This window comes from Lathamus discolor, chromosome Z (assembly GCF_037157495.1).
Source record: "Lathamus discolor isolate bLatDis1 chromosome Z, bLatDis1.hap1, whole genome shotgun sequence".
In the NCBI taxonomy this organism is placed as follows: domain Eukaryota; kingdom Metazoa; phylum Chordata; class Aves; order Psittaciformes; family Psittacidae; genus Lathamus; species Lathamus discolor.
The window spans coordinates 22,679,122-22,695,781 of NC_088909.1; the positions used below are offsets into that span (position 1 = coordinate 22,679,122).

The window sequence follows — 16,660 nt, forward strand, 5'->3', positions numbered from 1 at the left end:
CATCCTCACTCCTCTCACCACCACCTCAGGGAGGGTGAGGAGGGATCTGCTCTCCACCTGCAGCCCCAGCACACCAAGTGGCTCTTCCAAAGCCCACGCTGCTCTCACGGGTCCCACATCTCAGCCCGTGCCCTTGGCTCAGCAGCTCAATTCTGTCTCCACCTCGAGAAGGGCAGAATAGAGCTGCGGAGACTGTCCCCAGCCCCACAGGGGTGAAATAATGATCTCGGCATTCATGACAAAAGCTGGGCCTGGCTCAAGTCAACAGCCAAAGCTCTGTGGACTTGGAGAACTTCCTCCTTAGGACACAGGCACACCCCAGCCACACCAGTCAGTGCCAGGATGCAATGCAGAGACTCACCTTCTCCACCCGGAAAGTGATTTCTCGGCTGGATATTTGCAGAGCAGGAGCAATGAACTCGCACGTGACGTCCACCTGCACGATCAGATTCTTCACTCCCTCCTTGCCCACGATGGCGTGACACAGCAGCTTCTCCTTCACCACCTGCATGCGAGCCACACGGCCCCCAGCGGGTGTTATCAGGGTGTCCACAAAACACACTGCATCTTTGAGCCGCCCACCCACACGCCCCATTACTGCATGAAGTTACAGCCATTGGTCTCCTCAGGAGCCCTCTCTTCTTTATAAGCTGCATCCTCTTTGTTCTGCACTCACGCGTCCCTCGTGTTACAACCCAACCACCACAAAAGGCCCTCAGGAGTCTTGTGCTGCCTACAGCTCTCAGAACAATCCCTGCCCAAACGGTTATTGCTTTGCTTTGTCCCACTGCCAAACAAAATGCTTACCGAAAACTGTAGGAACTCATTAAAAAAAAACAAACCAGACTGTATGAAGGGAAACAGGGGATAGAAGGATCAATGCCAGCAAATCCTCCCTTGCAAGTTTAGTGGAAAGGATCCCTGGGAAAACCCCAGACAGACAGCCTGCCTTCCTAGGATGTACTGTGTCCCCCTAGACCTGCCTGTAAAACAAACCTCCCCAGGAAAGAGATGTCTTCAACCTGGCATGAAAACCCTCTACTTAAGCTGGATGCTCTTACATCCAAGACTTTTCCTGATTCCTCCTCATGGTTTCACTTCCCCACATTCCTCCCTTTTTTCCTCTCTCTTCCCTCTGATAGACCACCACAACCCAACTCCTCCTCAGAGCCTAGAGACGTCAGAATCACCTGTGCTGCACGTGCACCACAGGGTCTTGGGCTTCTAACCAGCCTCAAGAGTATGAAGTTCTCGAGACCTAGGGAAGGTGGAAGACCCAATCCCAGGCTCTTGGCTTGGACTGCACGAGCCAGGTAGCCACAGCTGAGATCACAGATGCCCATTTGGCTTTCCAGGAAGGCACCCTCACCAGTGGCCTGACCATTTCCCTTCTGGTTCCTTCTTCCCTCTTCAGCAAAGCCTTATGGGCTCAGGACTGCACAGGGACAGTCCCATCGGAGTCAACCACCTGAGAGATCAAGTCTTCCTCAAGCTACCACCCAGGCAATCCTTTAAAACCCCTCTCAAACTCTAGCAGAAGCAGAAGCTTAATGCACATTTATTCCCCATTCACTTAAACACTTGTGCCCGGTGCTCCTGGAGCCAGGGAAGGCACACCGGGGTCAGACGGCAGCTCCTCTGCAGAGCTGGATTTCCCCCGGAGAGAAGGGTCCAGGGAGGAGAACACTCAGTGACCCTGCTGAAATCTGCCCCTCTGAGCTGCAACCCAAGGGTGCTGCAAGACCTGCCTGCCCTCGGCACACGGGGGCTGGCTGAGGGAGCGGGGCGAGCGCTGATGGGAATACTGACACAAGTCAAGCTCTCAGTTCTAATGATCCCTGGAACACTTTCCCATGTGGACGGACATCATTCGGATCATTAGAGCTGGCACACTGGGTTCATTTCTCTCGTCCCGGTCTCCGGGACGGACAAGCTCCCGGCCCGTGTCTGTCTACAGAGGAAAATCAATGCTGCTCCCAGACACTCCCTACCTTCCTGGGTGTTTTGTTTCACTCGCTGCTTCCCCACACAGACAACTGGCCATTTCTTTAGTTACTTTCTGCCTGGGCTCCCAGTCTACCTCTAACTTTAAGGCCAGCTGAGAAAACTGGGGCTGCTCAGCCTGGAGAAGAGAAACCGCGGGGAGACCTCAGAGCAGCCTTCCACTAGCTGAACGGGGCCTACAAGGATGCCAGACACGGACTCTTCTCAGGGACTGCAGCAACAGGACAAGGGGTAATGGACTTAAACTCAAACAGGGCAAGTTCAGGTTAGATACAAGGAAGAGGTTCTTCACTGTGAGGATGGTGAGGCACTGGCACAGGTTGCCAAAGCAGTGGTGAATGCTCCATCCCTGGCAGGGTACAAGGCCATGCTGGACAGAGCCTGGGGCGACAGTGCCTTCAGGCCATGTTTTGCTACCACCAAGTTGGTTTTATGGTAGCCATGGAACTCAAAAAGCCTCAGCAACTGATGGTGGCGAGCATGGAAAGCAACTGGTGCTGCCACGGTAACTTATGGCAGGAAACCAGGTTCTCAGAAGCACTTGCCCATTTGCTCAGGCAAATGTCAAGGGGCTGCAGAAATGCCCTGATGCAGAACTCACCTGGGGGGTGCTGCAGGAGCCTTTCAGCACCACCTCCGCTGTCTGGCCGGGCATCAGCTCCGTCCTCAGCGGCTGAAGCTTCAGCACGGGGCCACAGGAGGAAACCTTGCCCTTGCTCTTACTGATGCGAGGGAGACGCTTGCGCTGCTTAAGTGTGGTGCCACCTTCTGTGGTCCAATAGAGCAGATGGGTGCGTCGTCCTTTGTTTGTCATCTTGAAGCGGTAACAGCAGGGATCCAGGCTAGAGGAGAAGCAGAGACACAAAATGGCAGGGGAGCTGCTATTTGCCACTGGTCACCCAGCTTCAGCACCCTGAGGGCACGACCTGACTGCACACTCGGCTTCACCAAAAGCCAGACCTTGGCTGCCCCTAGGTTTGTCACCATCCAGCAGCTGCTCTGCTGGCACCCTTCCAGCAAGGAAGAGCTTCGTAAAGAGCCGGCCCCACATGCAAGTAGCTGGAGGAACAGCCTCGCTGCCATTCCACCTTCCCCTTGGGAGCTGTTCATGCCTCTGAGGCGTCTCGTAGGGAGCATCCAACCCTCATTGCCCCCAACGTACCACCCTCTGGTGGCGGCTCTGCAGCCGACAGCAATGGCAACAGCTCCAAACTGAGCCCGCGGGCAAAGACATAAAGGGGGGCAGAAGACAACTACATGAATCACATGGACACTGTCCCCTCCATTGTGCAGCCAGCTTGTGGCTGCACTGAGCACAGGAAACTCTGGACAAGCACCAGCCTCCCTGCGATGTCCCTGCGTATGTGGAGGGCTCGTGGGTGCGTATTTTACCTCTCCAAACCTATCCCAAGTACTTAAGGTAGGATTAAGCTGCTCTTTCTACCCCAAGAATTCAGGTATCGGAGCACCACGGACCCTCTTTGCAGCCACAGAAAGGAAGAGCCACCCCAAGAAGACTGTTCTTCTTCTCTGAGGAGGTCTCCAACACAAGGCAAACAGCACTTTTTTCCTCCTGTCTTCAAGAACATGACTGGTTTCAGACACACACGTTGGGACCACTGAATCCTCTCCTTCCAGCTCACCAATTTCAATCGAGACTCTTCATTTATCCCACTCCACCTCAGCAGACTTCCACACTTCCACACTTCCTCCCCCTTCCAGAGCTGGTCCTGCATCCACACTCGCTTCCCCGTGCCTCGGGAAGCAGGCAGGAGAAACCAGGGAAGAGCCACCACGTCTAATAAAGATCAACCGGGCATGGAGTGGGGTAGAGGAGCCAACTGGGGGATGACACAGGGCAAAGAAATTCTGCTGCTCCTCCAGGGCTCCTGGCCAGAGGGGAAATAAACCAGCGCCATTCATTCAGTCGAGGAGCTGCTAACAAGCTACTGCCCAGGCTTGCTGCTGCTCTGAGATCTTACTCCAGACGGAATGGCATGGCAAGCAATATCACTGCAAAGAGAAACATGTCTATACTTGTAAGGCAGCATTTCTCAGCTGGAGGCTTCCAGGACCTGCTCTCTTCCTCCAAATCTTTGTTTGATAAAGTGAGGAGACAAATGGATTATGACTAAAGACAATTCAGCAACAACTTAGCAACTGCTCTCCAGCTCGGTGGCTTTCAGAGTACCTACTGACTTTCAGATGGCCATAAAATGTTTCCAAAGGAAGCCCTGTGGCTTCAGGGAAGCAGAGCCAGGACTGTGAGCACTGAAGAAGCTTGAGGGACTGCAGCAGAACTCCTCCTTGCTGAGCCCATGGGGAAGTGGGAGCTGAGAGATTCCCTACCTGAAGCAGGGCGCCAGGTTGAGCTCCGGGCCAAAGGGTTTGTCAATGACAATCGTGGTGCCAACGCCAACAGCCTGGACGGGGATGACGTAGGCACGACTGTTCTCAATGAACAGCACCACCTCGTCCTTGAATTGCTCCGTGTCATCCAAGTTTGCAGTGACAGCCAGAGACACCTCGGCCTTGGCAGGGATCACTCCCTGACTGGGTCCAACGGTCCAGCACGAGTCTGCACCAGCCTGGAAGACAACCAACACTCATTTAGGACGGAAACCACGGACCTGGCTGCCACCAGCCAAGGCCTGCCCAGACAACACGTTCACACCGAGCCAGTGGGTGTGAAGATTCCACTGACATTCATGCACAGCTTCTCTGGCTCGTGCTGACACAGGGCAGCTCGCTTGGAAAGGAGCCCTGAGAGCTCTGCTCCAAACGTGAATCTGAGAGTCTGCTCCCTGACAAAGCTCATTTATCAGAGCTTGGCAACAAGCCCGCCAGAAAATTGTACCCCAGAAACTATTCCTGAGGAATGAGGATGGGGGTCTCGACGGAGCCAGACCTTCAACTCCCTGGCGTGACCCAGCACAGCCCTGCTGGGCCCGCCCAGGCCAACAGCCCAGGCCAGGGGAGGACGATTTGCATCCTCTCCTCATTCTTTCAGTCAGCATCTGCTCTGGCTCCAAGGGGCAGCACCGTGCACTGCTGAACAGGAGACCTGCCAGGGCCACAAGGCTCTGCCGAGACACATTCCCTTGGATTTCTAGGTCAGCTTCTGCCTGCCCCCAATCCAGCCTGTGTCTCAGAGACAAGAAACCTCTTGGAGCCACGCTACAAAATACCCCCACTTTCAAGACAAATACCCAACCTCTGATAACATCTCTGCTACTTGCTTATCCTTGAGTGTGCTGCAAAATGATGCCGTAGCTGCATGCACTGCATGCACAAAGACAGTGGCTATTTCTGACCCTATAGCAGCTTCTTGTACTATTGGGCATCAGAGCTCCTGAGTAACCAGTAAGGGCTGGGATCCACCACTTCAGAAGTTCACCACGATAATCAGAATCTTATCCCAGCACAGACGTCCATCGTGAATGAAAGCTTCCACAATCTGGTTACAATGGACACCAGTGTGCAGCTGACTGATGGAGGGAGGGAAGGAGAGAGGGAGGAAGGGACGGATAGCTGCCCCAAGGGATGACTGAGGAGACACCACAATCAGCTCTCTTGAATCTGTTTACAGATGAGTCACTGAAGTGATCTGGTCACTCTGGCCTTGCACAAGTGACAGAGGAAGCAGAACTCCACGTTACAAATGCAGCTGCACTTGATCAAGCCGTAGCTCTAGCGAGAGCCGTAGCTCTAACAACAGCATTCCCATTCTCAGTCAGGCTGAGTCACTGTCCTCGTAAGGCTGCTCATGAAGGGGAAATAAACCCCGTCCTGCACCAGCTGGCTGCAGAGCCTTGTCCCAGGTGGTTCAGCATTCCCGGTGGGGGGGACCCTCTGTTCTTCATTTCAAAGCTGCTCCTTATCCACACAAACAGCCAGTGGCAGGAAAGAGCCCAAAAGCACCCCGAGCCCTGCAGGAGGCGGAGATCAGAGCCTGAGGCTGGCTACATGCTCCCGCCAACAACCGGCCTCCTCCTGCCTCCTCAGCATCAGCATCTCCTCAGCACAAGCACCGGGACCACTGTGGTTTAGCCTCTGCCCCGAGCACCGTCAACGGGATGTTTTACGGGATCAAGGGGCAGAGCTTGTCTCCATTTGTGCTCCCTGTCCACAGCTCACCCCTCCATGATCGCATCTGCCCTCCCTGCCAGGCTGGGGAGGCCAGGGACACCACTCTGCGCATCGCGGTTCTCCAGGACACGGCTACGGCTTGCCCAGCTGCTGCCAAGCACAACATTTAAGAACCAAACTGCTCCTGCTTTGCCTTTGGGAAAAGCTCTCAGCTTGTTTCTAGAAGCACAGCTGTCTTGAAGACTTCTAACCCTCTGTAATTCAGTTGCCAATAGGCACAGCGCAACAGGACATGTTTGCTTTCCCCTGACGAGCAGAGTAACAATTGCTTTGCTTACCAGCAAGTAAGAAAGGGCACTGAAGGAGGCAGCTGCTGAGGGCACTGGGGTGCTTGCTCTTTGCAGAGGTCAAAAGCAGATTTTTATGGTGCGGACAAAGCAAGCTGCCTGCGAATCCCCCACTTTGAGGTTCTATTTAACCCCCAAACGCCTGGAAAAGCAGCAGGAGGGAAATTCAGCCCCCTCCTCCTTGCCCAGGGGGCTGAGCCTGTGCTCTCACACCCTGCTGGATGCCTCATGCGCAGACACAACCAAGTCCCCAGCCACAGGCCTGCGTGAAGCGGCTCCAGAACTTCAACAACCCAGCCTGCAGAAGAACAAACCTCCTCTCAAGCCCCTCACAGACGCCCCTCCGGTGGGGAGCACCCCCCAGACCCAGCACACGAGCCCTTCCTGGCTGCATCAGCCCCTGTCAGAAGACCCCACAACCTCCTTCTGCTCCGCAGCCTGTTCCACCGTGCCGCCTCCAGGAATTAAACAGCCTCTTTCTGCAGCCACATGCTCTACAATGTTACAGAGCACACAGGCTCTGCAGGTACACAACCCTTACAAGTCTGCTTCTGGGCAACAACCCAGCTGGTTTGACCCCCGTGGAGGTGTGAAACCCACTTCACCCTAAGCGCCTTGAGGACAGACCTCTCAGTTCCAAAAACAAAGACTCTCACAGCTAAACGCCTTCCACAAAATAAAGGGAGAACTTGCAGAAATGAACTCCTTTCTGCTCAAACATCTCTGCAAGCTCTGTTTTACTGACGGGTGCCCCAGCTACAAGTGCCCCCGGAGCCAGGCTCCTCTTGCTGCACTCGGATGGACCATCTGGCTTTCTCTCTCAGACACATCTCAGTGACGTGGAAATGTTGCATAGAAATAAGTGCTCCAGTCACAGGCTGCTATGGGCCACTCACCTGCTCTGGAAAACAGCCCCAGCGACACTTACCATCTTTGCCGAGAAGGATGCGGGGATGACAGACTGATTGGAGAGGTGGAGGGTCCGGGAAGCATCTTGTAGAACTTGGATGCTGCCAAAATTTATCTCACTTGGGTGCACGTGGACAACTGGTCCTTCTCCAGTGCTCAATAAATGGATTTCCTGCTCCAGGAGGCAGGCAGGAAAGAGAAAAAAACAACAGGGAAGGTTTAGAATGACTGGACAGCTCTAAGGGTGCTCGTAGGCTGAGGGAATTCTGACTGTTTGAAGCTGTCAGGGTTGTGAGGCTGAAACAGGAAGGCTGGAGCAGAGGTGGCACCTGGAGTGGTCCCTGCGGATCTGAAAGCCACAATATCCCATTATGAGGGGATACAGAACCCCCATCTCCCACGCATGCTTTTCACACCTCCTCCATGCTCTCAGCTCTCCTTCCGCTACCCTGTGCCTACGCCTGCTCCTTGTACTGCTCCATCATGCCATAAACCACCCTCCCTGACTGCTGCGGCTGCACAGCCACACTGCACAGGAACTTCTTCAACCTTCCCAAAGCTTCTCCTGTGAAAACCAGTAGAGGCTGGAAGCAAAGCTCTTCTCAGCAGAGATCATGCAAGTTAGTTGCCTCTCATTTGTGCTTGTGTGCATTCCTGGTATTACTTCTTTATTGCACCAAGACATTCATTATTAATTGCATCATTCGAGCAGTATTTTTTTCTGCTGACAGCCTGAGACCCAAATGTTTGTTCCTGCAGAAGGGGCACAAACTAGCGGAGGAGGAATGTGGATCCTTTTGCTAAACCCCCTTCTCACATCACTAAAACCAATGAGAATTTATCCAGTCTGGCGGGATTTCCCCAGCTCCAGACACCCCAAGCCTTAACCAGGCTTGTAGAGCCTGAAGAAGGGAGGGCTCTGGTTAGACCTTAAAGCACCTTCCAGTGCCTAAAGGGGCCAACAAGAAACCTTGAGAGGGGCTTTGGATAAGGGCCTGCGGGGACAGAACAGGGAAGGACGGTTCTAAATTGACGGGGGGGGGGGGTGGTGGTGATCAATACGGGATCCTGGGAAGAAGCAACCGAGCATGAGCGCAGCGCCTTGAGGATGGATTGACTGGGCACAGGGTCACTCAGTCCCATGTCTTCTCCAGGCATTAGTGTTGCTTATGCCACGAATGCCTTCTTTCCTTGTAGACAACAGCCATAGATCATTTTCCCTGGAAGAACCCCTGTACGCTCTACATCCCACCAAGATGAGAGGCACAAAGGCACACGTCTGCCCCAGCACTCACCAGTGGGGATTCTTTACTCCCAAACACCGCAACACGAGCAACGGTGTCCTGCTTTCCCGTCACCTGGACTTCCAGTGTGAACGGGATCTCCACCGAGCTGTGAGGCTGGATAATCCCACGGGGCTCAGGGCTGGAGTACCACACAGCAGCAGCATCCTTGTTCTCCTATAAGGGACAGAACCAAACACGGCTTCAGACTGACCTTTGAGGAAACTTTCAACTCTTTAACATCTACCACAACGGCAACTCACACACGTGTCTAAAAATGCCTAGGAGAAAGCAGAAAGGCACAACTCAAGATGCAAGACATGTATGGGTTCAGCATCCTGAGGGGGGCCAACAGCTGCTGCCTCCACAACCCCCCGTCCCGTGCTGGCAGCCTCCTTGCAGCAGCTTTTCACAACCCTACAAGTTCTCCCGCATTGAAAGCATCCCGAAGACTAGAATATAATCTGCTTCCTGGAGAGTTTAAGCTGCTTCCTGGAGTTGATATTCAGGCAGCTTCCTGTTCCCAGCAAACCTTTAGGGTTGAATACAAACCAGCAACATCTTAACCAAACCCGGTTTTTCCCTAACAAACCCCTAGGCAACATTGGAGGCAGGAGGCGGATGCGATGCCAAACCTGAGGAAGAGCCCAGTAGCAGCCTGGAAGGTTGCTGTCGTTCACAAGGGTCAGCATCTGCTGATAAGGGACTTTGAGAGAGCATCGTCCAAAGGTCAGAGCCGGGTGGAGCACTCGCAGCGGGGGAATTATACATCTAGGCAGAGAGATGAGCAAAAGGGAATTAGATTCTGACACAGCGTTGCTTACTTGTTTACTTCTCAATGAGCACCAACAGGAGCACGACCCATTTGTCACTGTCAAATAGACATTTGATACGCCTACAGTGAGAAACAGCCTTCAACTTCTTTTTACCCAACAACCTCTTGCAAAAGAGGGGCAGACCCTGAGTCTCAGCATCACAAAAGCTGCTCAGTGCCCAGGCAGAGCACGGTGCCCTGTCCCAGGTCAGCTTTGCCCCTCCTTTGCCCCAGGAGGCTCGCAAGGACCCTCTCAATGGCCCCAGCGAGGTGTGAGCTCTGAGGGAGCTTTCCCACCGAGGAGCAGCGCTCGCCAAGGCTCCAGGAACACCAGACTCCAGTGTCTCAGGGAAAACACCGCTGTGTCCCTGCCTGAAATCCAGCCCTTTACCCCAGCAACGCAGGGTGCAGGCCACCACCTGCCCTGCGCCGTGAGCGATAACCCTCTCCCAGGCCCTGTGGCTGCCTTGGTCCTTTCCCCACGGGTCCGCACGCCAGCTGCTCCCATTTGCACTTGTTCTACACAACTGCAGCCCAGGCACTGACTGCACAACTCTGCCCGGGAGAGGGAACAGCACCGGTGAAATGCATCCCTCTTGCCGTTGAACTGACGCCCACCGCAGCACAACAGGCCTGAATGTGGCTGAAGCAAGAACAGCTTTGCGCTTAACTCCGAGAACATCAATGCTCAGCAGAGCCAGACGGAAGCACAAAAACCTGAGCTCACCTTCCACACCAAGGACTACTTTGTCTGTCACAAGATCTCGCCTTTACTTTTCCCTCACCAGTCCTGCCCTAAGCCCCTTGCCTGTCTGCACGGCCCCTCCTTAACTGAGGCAGACAACAGCTTGCAGCAGCTGCTTGCTGTGGCCCAAACCAGTCCTGGATTCTGGCCACGACCCAGCACAAGTCCAACACTTGCAGGAAGGAGGAGAGGCGGCCCTTTGGAAACATTACACCTCAAGCCCCCAGAGCAGGCCGATAAGGAATATAATCACAGTTTCCTGTAGGAGAAGGCCCTGGGCCATGCCTGTGGCTGAGCACAAGTGCTGCTCATCATGGACTGCTTTCCATGCGCTGCTGTTCTCCTGTCTAGCTGGGCAGAACTAGCTCATTGAGCAATGCTCCTCGTTTGGAGCTGGAGCCAGCCAGCTCTATGCAAGGCAGCACCACTTGCTTCTGGCAGATGCATAGGGAAAGAAGAGGGGCTGCAAGGGAAGCATTGGTACCTGGCTCTGACGGGCAGTGATAACACCTCTCTGCCAACACCATCCACATCAACCACCAGGGCCAGCTTGTATCTCTTCACGGTGTTGGAGCACAGGGTGACCTGGAAGACAAGAGCATCAAATACTTCATCACTCCCAAAACCCATTGGCCATATGCAGTGCCCTCCACATCTCCTTCCACAGCAAGGAAAGGGAGGATTTAGTAGATATGAGGAAGATGAGGTATCAGGAAGAAGTTCTTCCCTGCGCGGGTGCTGAGGCCCTGGCACCGGCTGCCCAGAGAAGCTGCGGCTGCCCCATCCCTGGCGGTGTTCAAGGCCAGTTTGGATGTGGCTTGGAGCAGCCTCGTCTGGTGGAAGGTGTCCCTGCCCATGGCAGGGGGCTGGAACTGGATGAGCTGTAAGGTCCCTTCCAACCCAAAACAGGCTAGGATTCTGTGATGTTTGCCTTTAATTCTTCTGCTGGTTCATGTGTAGAGCACAGTCTCTGGCAGTAACAGAAGTCTTTGGACAATACCTGAATTACCGAATGCGCTTTGCGTTGCCAGGGCAGATGTAGAGCCCAACACTAGTGCCCAACTCTTACCCGCAGGATGCTCAGAGCCAGCAGTGCTAAAGCCCCCTCAACGCCACCGAAGCTCCAGCTCCACCTCTGAAGCACACAGGGCTGGACTCTTCGCGTACCTGGATATCCAAGTGTCCCTTGGCGCAGATGATCCCTGTGGAGGGCCTGATAGTAAATTCAGCTGGCTTCTTGGCACCTGGGGCTCGCTTTCTCCACGACGGACCAGTGCTGTCTGACACCTGAGCAAAACTGGTCACGCTGGGTGCTCCCGAGCCGTCCCCAGGAATGCGAAGGTTGAAGTTGAAGGGCACCGAGGAAGTGTTAGTGAGGCGGCAGCACAGGGTGCGAGGAAAGCCTGGGAAAAGGACACAACAGGAGTTTATTATCCCGTGATTCCTGGGGTGGACATCCTGCGGTGATAAAACTGTGCTTGGAGTTTGCCTCCTTTCAATGGCAATTACAGCTGATTGAGAAGCTCTGTGGGGAAGTCGTCGTCAATTACGGTCCCTTTTACGCTTGTCACACAGAAATGCCACTCTGACACAGGTGTCTCTAACTGTGAGGAGCTCTCACCTCCCACAGACCAGCACCAATTCCTTCTCAACCGTGACGGTGCATCCAGAACATTTACTCTCAAAAGTCAGTCCAGAAAAGTCCCTGTGAACTCCACAAACACTCCCACAGTTTTTGAGAGATAAAAGCAGTATGCTGCCATCGAAGAGATGATCCAGGAAAGGAAAGGAAAGATGAAATTGGCAGCCACAGCATGATGCAGAGCACTCTGAAGCAGCTTCTCCAGACAGGAACCTCGGTGCATCTCCTGGTTTGGGACAATCGAGACCGAGCCTGTGGCAGCTCACGGCCCACTTCACTGGAGGCAAACCTGATGCTTGCTCAAGAACAAGCAGGACCTGTGTCTCACCCTCCCTCTTCCTTTTGGTGGGGAAGGAGGAGCCCATGTCTGAAGACATGGGTGCCCAATGCGGAGCTACTGCTTGGCCATGTTACCTGGGAGCTGACAACGAGTTGGCCTCACAGCACTAATTGATTTCTCACGCTAACGGTCAGGTGGGTAAATGGTGCCCTTGCCTCACAACAGCAAAATTCACCCAGGGCACCTACAACTTGCCTTCAACTCCCTTCTCCAGTTGGCCGCGGACAAGAAAGACTTTCACAGTCATTCTGTTGCTGAGGACTGGCAGATTGGGGCTGGACTGACTGTGAGGGACACCAGAGAACACTGACTTTCTACTCCTTCCGTTCTATTTGAACCATTCAATTGGCTCTGTGCCATTCTGTCTGGTTCTGTTTGATCTCATGATGGCAAAATACTGCCTAGCAGCTGGCAGTCCTGGTTTTGACATGCTGAAGGTGGCTATGGAGGAACACAAGTGACAATGCTGTCCTGGACAAGTGCTCCATCTGGGTAAGGCTCAGACCTCCCACCCTGCAGCCCAAGCCCAGGGCACACTCACCAAAGGAGACTTCACCGAAGCGGAGGGACGATACATTGAAATGAAACGCCGGCCCAGTGACACAGCCACTGTGAGGACAAAGGCAGAGGAGACATGGCCTCGGTTAAAGAGAACTGCAAAGCCTTCAGCTTTCCTTACCGTTCCGGTGGGTAAAAGCCGGCCTGAGAACCTCAGGGGGTTTCAAATCAAGCCCTCACCCTCATGCTCAGCACAGCATCCAGGTGGACGGGAGGCAGCCAAAGCAAAGCGGTCAGCAGCCCATAGCTGCTTGTGGGGCTTGGGGCACAGTGTCATGCAGGGTATGCCCCCACGTTGTTGATGGCCTGAGGAAGGACACCAAACAAGTGATGGCTGCGTGCCTCAGTTTCCCCATCTGTAATGTGTTGGACACAGGGGTGTCCCCAGTAAAGCACACTCAATGTAACTACCCTTCCCAGCCACAGCTTTCCTGCTTTGGCATTTCTTAGCTGGAACCGCTCTTCCCAGGGAGTACAGGAACACCTTGCTCAGAAGATCTTGATCCACGCAATCGTTATGGGGGCAGGACTTTGAGACACGAAGCCGGGGGAGCCCCAAACATCCCTTGACAAGAGCCGCAACAGCTCAACAGAGCGGACAGTTGAATCTTGGAGGAAAACATCAGCCAACCACCAGGGCACCAGCTGACCCATCCAAGAGCAACACGTCTTAAACCACCCAACACAGAATCGTCAAATCATCTACGCTGGAAAAGACCTTTAAGATCATCAAGTCCAACTGTCACCCCAGCGCTGCCAAGCCCACCACTAATCCATGTCACTAAGGGCCTCGTCTACACGGTTTGGGAACACTTCCAGGGATGGTGACTCCACCACTGCCCGGGGCAGCCTCTTCTAATGCCTGACCACCCTTTCGGGGAGAAACTGTTCCTAACATCAAGTATAAATCTGCCCTGCACACACTGAGGCCGTTTCCTCTTGTCTTTTCCCTTGTTACTTGGGAAAAGAGACCAGCCACCTCCTGGCTCCATCCTCCTTTCAAGTAGTTGCAGGCATAACGGAACCTGAACACACCGCATCTCCTCACCTGCCCTTAAATTCAGCCGACTTGAAGGCTCCAAACTCCAGGACTCACCAACATCCACCTGAATCACCACGTGAAGCTGCACAGCACCCATTAATTTATTTCATGGTTGATGCCAACCAATGCCAGCTCTGCCTCTCAGCTCAAAATCAAGGACCACAGCAAATGGTGTGTTCAACCCAACCTATTCCATGGCTCCCTCTTGCTGACAATTCCACTTCATTTGCTGCTGCGGTCGCAAGGAGTCAGCGTCAAACTGGAGTCAAGGTTAGTGTGGGCTCCTAGTGTGGGGATGCCAGGATGAGAGCCAAGATCAAGACCTCAGACAAGCCTTTTCTTTCTCTGCTCCATCAGCAAATGAGGCAGGTGGGAGATGACTACCCAGAGAGAGCTACAAATGTGGCCGCCAAGCTCCTAGAACCCTCCTCACCTCACAGTCAGCGTCAGAGGCTCAGGGGATCCCTTCACATTGAACTGGAATTCCTCTGTGAACTGCCCCACGACACTGGCATTGAAGGAGATCCAGATGGCCTGATGATCAAAAGGCAAAAGCATGCCCTCCCGGGGGCCAAAGGTGAAGCAGGAGCCCAGAGCTCTCTCCGGAGAGACCACGCTGAAGGGCGTCTCAGTAACTCCTCTGTTGAGCAGGAACACCTGCAGCAGCAGCGAGAAGGCAACATGGAAATACATGAGGAATCCTCTTTGCTTACAGAAGGCTCACTTCTTTTCTAGTTTAGCAATTAACATCTGTAAAAGGCAGAAGATGCTGAGCGCTGCTGCCAAATACAACAGGACGAGTTCTGCCTCGGGGTTTTTTTCCATGCAAAGCGGGGATAACTTCACACAAACAGAGCCACTCTGGGCTTATTCCCCTGACACAGAGCACTCCACTTGACCTGCAGTGCCAAGCGCCTGCTCAGCACCACCAAGTTGATTCAGACCCATCCCACAGCTCCACGAGGCTCGCTGCTGCCCGGGAGCCATCCGGATCCACCCCATGCCCTGCGCCCCGTCCTGCTCACCCTGTAGCTGTGGCTTGAGCCAACAGTCACCTCCCCGATGCTCAGCTGGTCACAGCTGAGTTGGACCTGGGGCCCGACGCCTTCCCCGCTGATGCACAGGGGCAGCCTGGTCTCACAGCCTGTGGAGGGAAATCTCTGTGAGTGCAATTTCCTCTGCTACCCGGCACTTTCCAGGTTGTCTCAGTGCTGCTGCCGGTCCCTGGGCTGGATGGAACCAGCTCTAGATGCTCCAGGAGAAGATACGGGACCCATCTCGTCCCTCAGGACATACGCCTTGGGGCTGCTTTCTCATTTCTAACCAACCCCCTGGGCCGGTGTCTCAGAGAACCACAGAATGGTTTGCGTTGGAAAGGACCTTAAGATCATCCAGTTCCAACCCCTTGCCATGGACAGGGACACCTTCCACTAGAGCAGCTTGCTTCAAGTCCCGTCCAGCCTGAACTTGAACATTGCCACGGGTGGAGCAACTTCCTTGGGCAGCCTCTTCCAGTGCCTCCCCACTTTCACAGGAAAGAATTTCTTCTGTACATCTAAACTAAATCTCCCCTGTTTAAGCTCGAACCCATCAGCCCTTTGTCTTATCTCTCCAGTCCCCGATGAAGGCACTCTCTCCAGTCATGGAAAACCAGCCTTCTCACTGAGCAGATCACATAAGCCATAAATGTACTGCTAACGTGCACATCCCTTGGTGCAAAGGCAACCGAGACCTCAAGGCTTACAGCTAAACTCCAAGGTGGGTCCTTTCCCTTAAATTTGCTAGAGATGACAGAGCACAAGATCTTCAGTCTGAAGGCTGCTCTCAGCCACTGAAGCAGCCTAAGGTGCCTGAATCCTGGCTCAAATTTTGGATGAGCTCTCACTGCCATCCCAGCCTACTCTGCACACAAAGTGAGCAGCACGAGAAGGAGGAGAGAGCCACGCCACAAAGACTCATCTTGGACGTAACTGGTCTGCAGGGGCCTGGTGCTCCTTCACTAAAGCTGTGTTGCAAATGCTGGCAAAGCCATGGCGGGAAAGCTTATTCCTTCACTGCTTGGTCACTTCTGGGATCAGGAAGGCAGAGCCAGGCATCCTGAGCCCTGGCCTCCGACAGGAGACCACCGGGAACCACGGGGACAGCGGCGTGTGCCAGCACTGCCCTGTTGAGCCCTCCAGAACTACATGAGGTCCGAGTGGGCTGGAAGAGTGTTTCTACCTCCTCTGTGGGAACAGGAGCAGGAGGAAAGAGCTGTACCTGAGATGTCACAGTAGACTGTCTCTTGGTAGACTCTGGCTTCTTTGGGCTGAAAGATCACACTGATTTCAAGGGAAGAATTGGGCAAGACATCTCCCTCCTGAAACAGAAGTGACAGCAAACCATTTATCTTCAAACATCACATTCTTGTTTCCACTGCAGCCCTGGAAGCCTCTATTTAGAGCATCAGCAAAGAGCAAGGAGCAAGCAACGCTTGTCAACAGCATTTATAGGAGAGCTTGGAAGCAGCAGCTTCCAAAGTCCCTCGCCTTTACTGGCACCCGGAAGGGGCATTTTGTTCCCCTCAGAAGAGACTGAGCTCTTGCCCACGGATTTAAGTCTGGGCCACGCTACCAGTTTCTGCAACTCTCTGCTGCTCTCGCAGAGGATCCTGGCACTGGTGCACAGTCCCAGGAAGCCCTGCCACACATTTCAGGAGGCATCCCTGGTTTCTATAGGCGCTCACTTCCTGCAACTGGTTTAAGGAAAGGCACCTCTCAGCCTTCCATGGGCTGCAGGAGCAACCAAGAAGAGAACAGCAGCCCCTTCCTCGGAAAACAAAATAGAAAAAATAAACTACTTTCACCCACTGTAAAAGAAAGAAGAGGTTGGGATTATTCCAGGGTTT

At 53.8% G+C, this 16,660-nt stretch overlaps 1 protein-coding gene across 1 annotated transcript in view; it reads right to left on the reverse strand.

Moving 5' to 3' along the window:
* The window catches only part of LOC136005855 (hydrocephalus-inducing protein-like), a 110,303-nt gene that overhangs the window by 2,827 nt on the left and 90,816 nt on the right, over positions 1 to 16,660 (reverse strand). The window contains exons 56-62 of the mRNA XM_065663748.1: positions 10,676 to 10,776; positions 9,268 to 9,403; positions 8,645 to 8,809; positions 7,369 to 7,521; positions 4,354 to 4,592; positions 2,606 to 2,846; positions 362 to 505 (exon numbers count right to left, since the gene is read on the reverse strand). Of these exons, the coding sequence (XP_065519820.1) occupies positions 362 to 505; positions 2,606 to 2,846; positions 4,354 to 4,592; positions 7,369 to 7,521; positions 8,645 to 8,809; positions 9,268 to 9,403; positions 10,676 to 10,776 (1,179 nt within the window). The remainder of the gene's footprint in view (positions 1 to 361; positions 506 to 2,605; positions 2,847 to 4,353; positions 4,593 to 7,368; positions 7,522 to 8,644; positions 8,810 to 9,267; positions 9,404 to 10,675; positions 10,777 to 16,660) is intronic.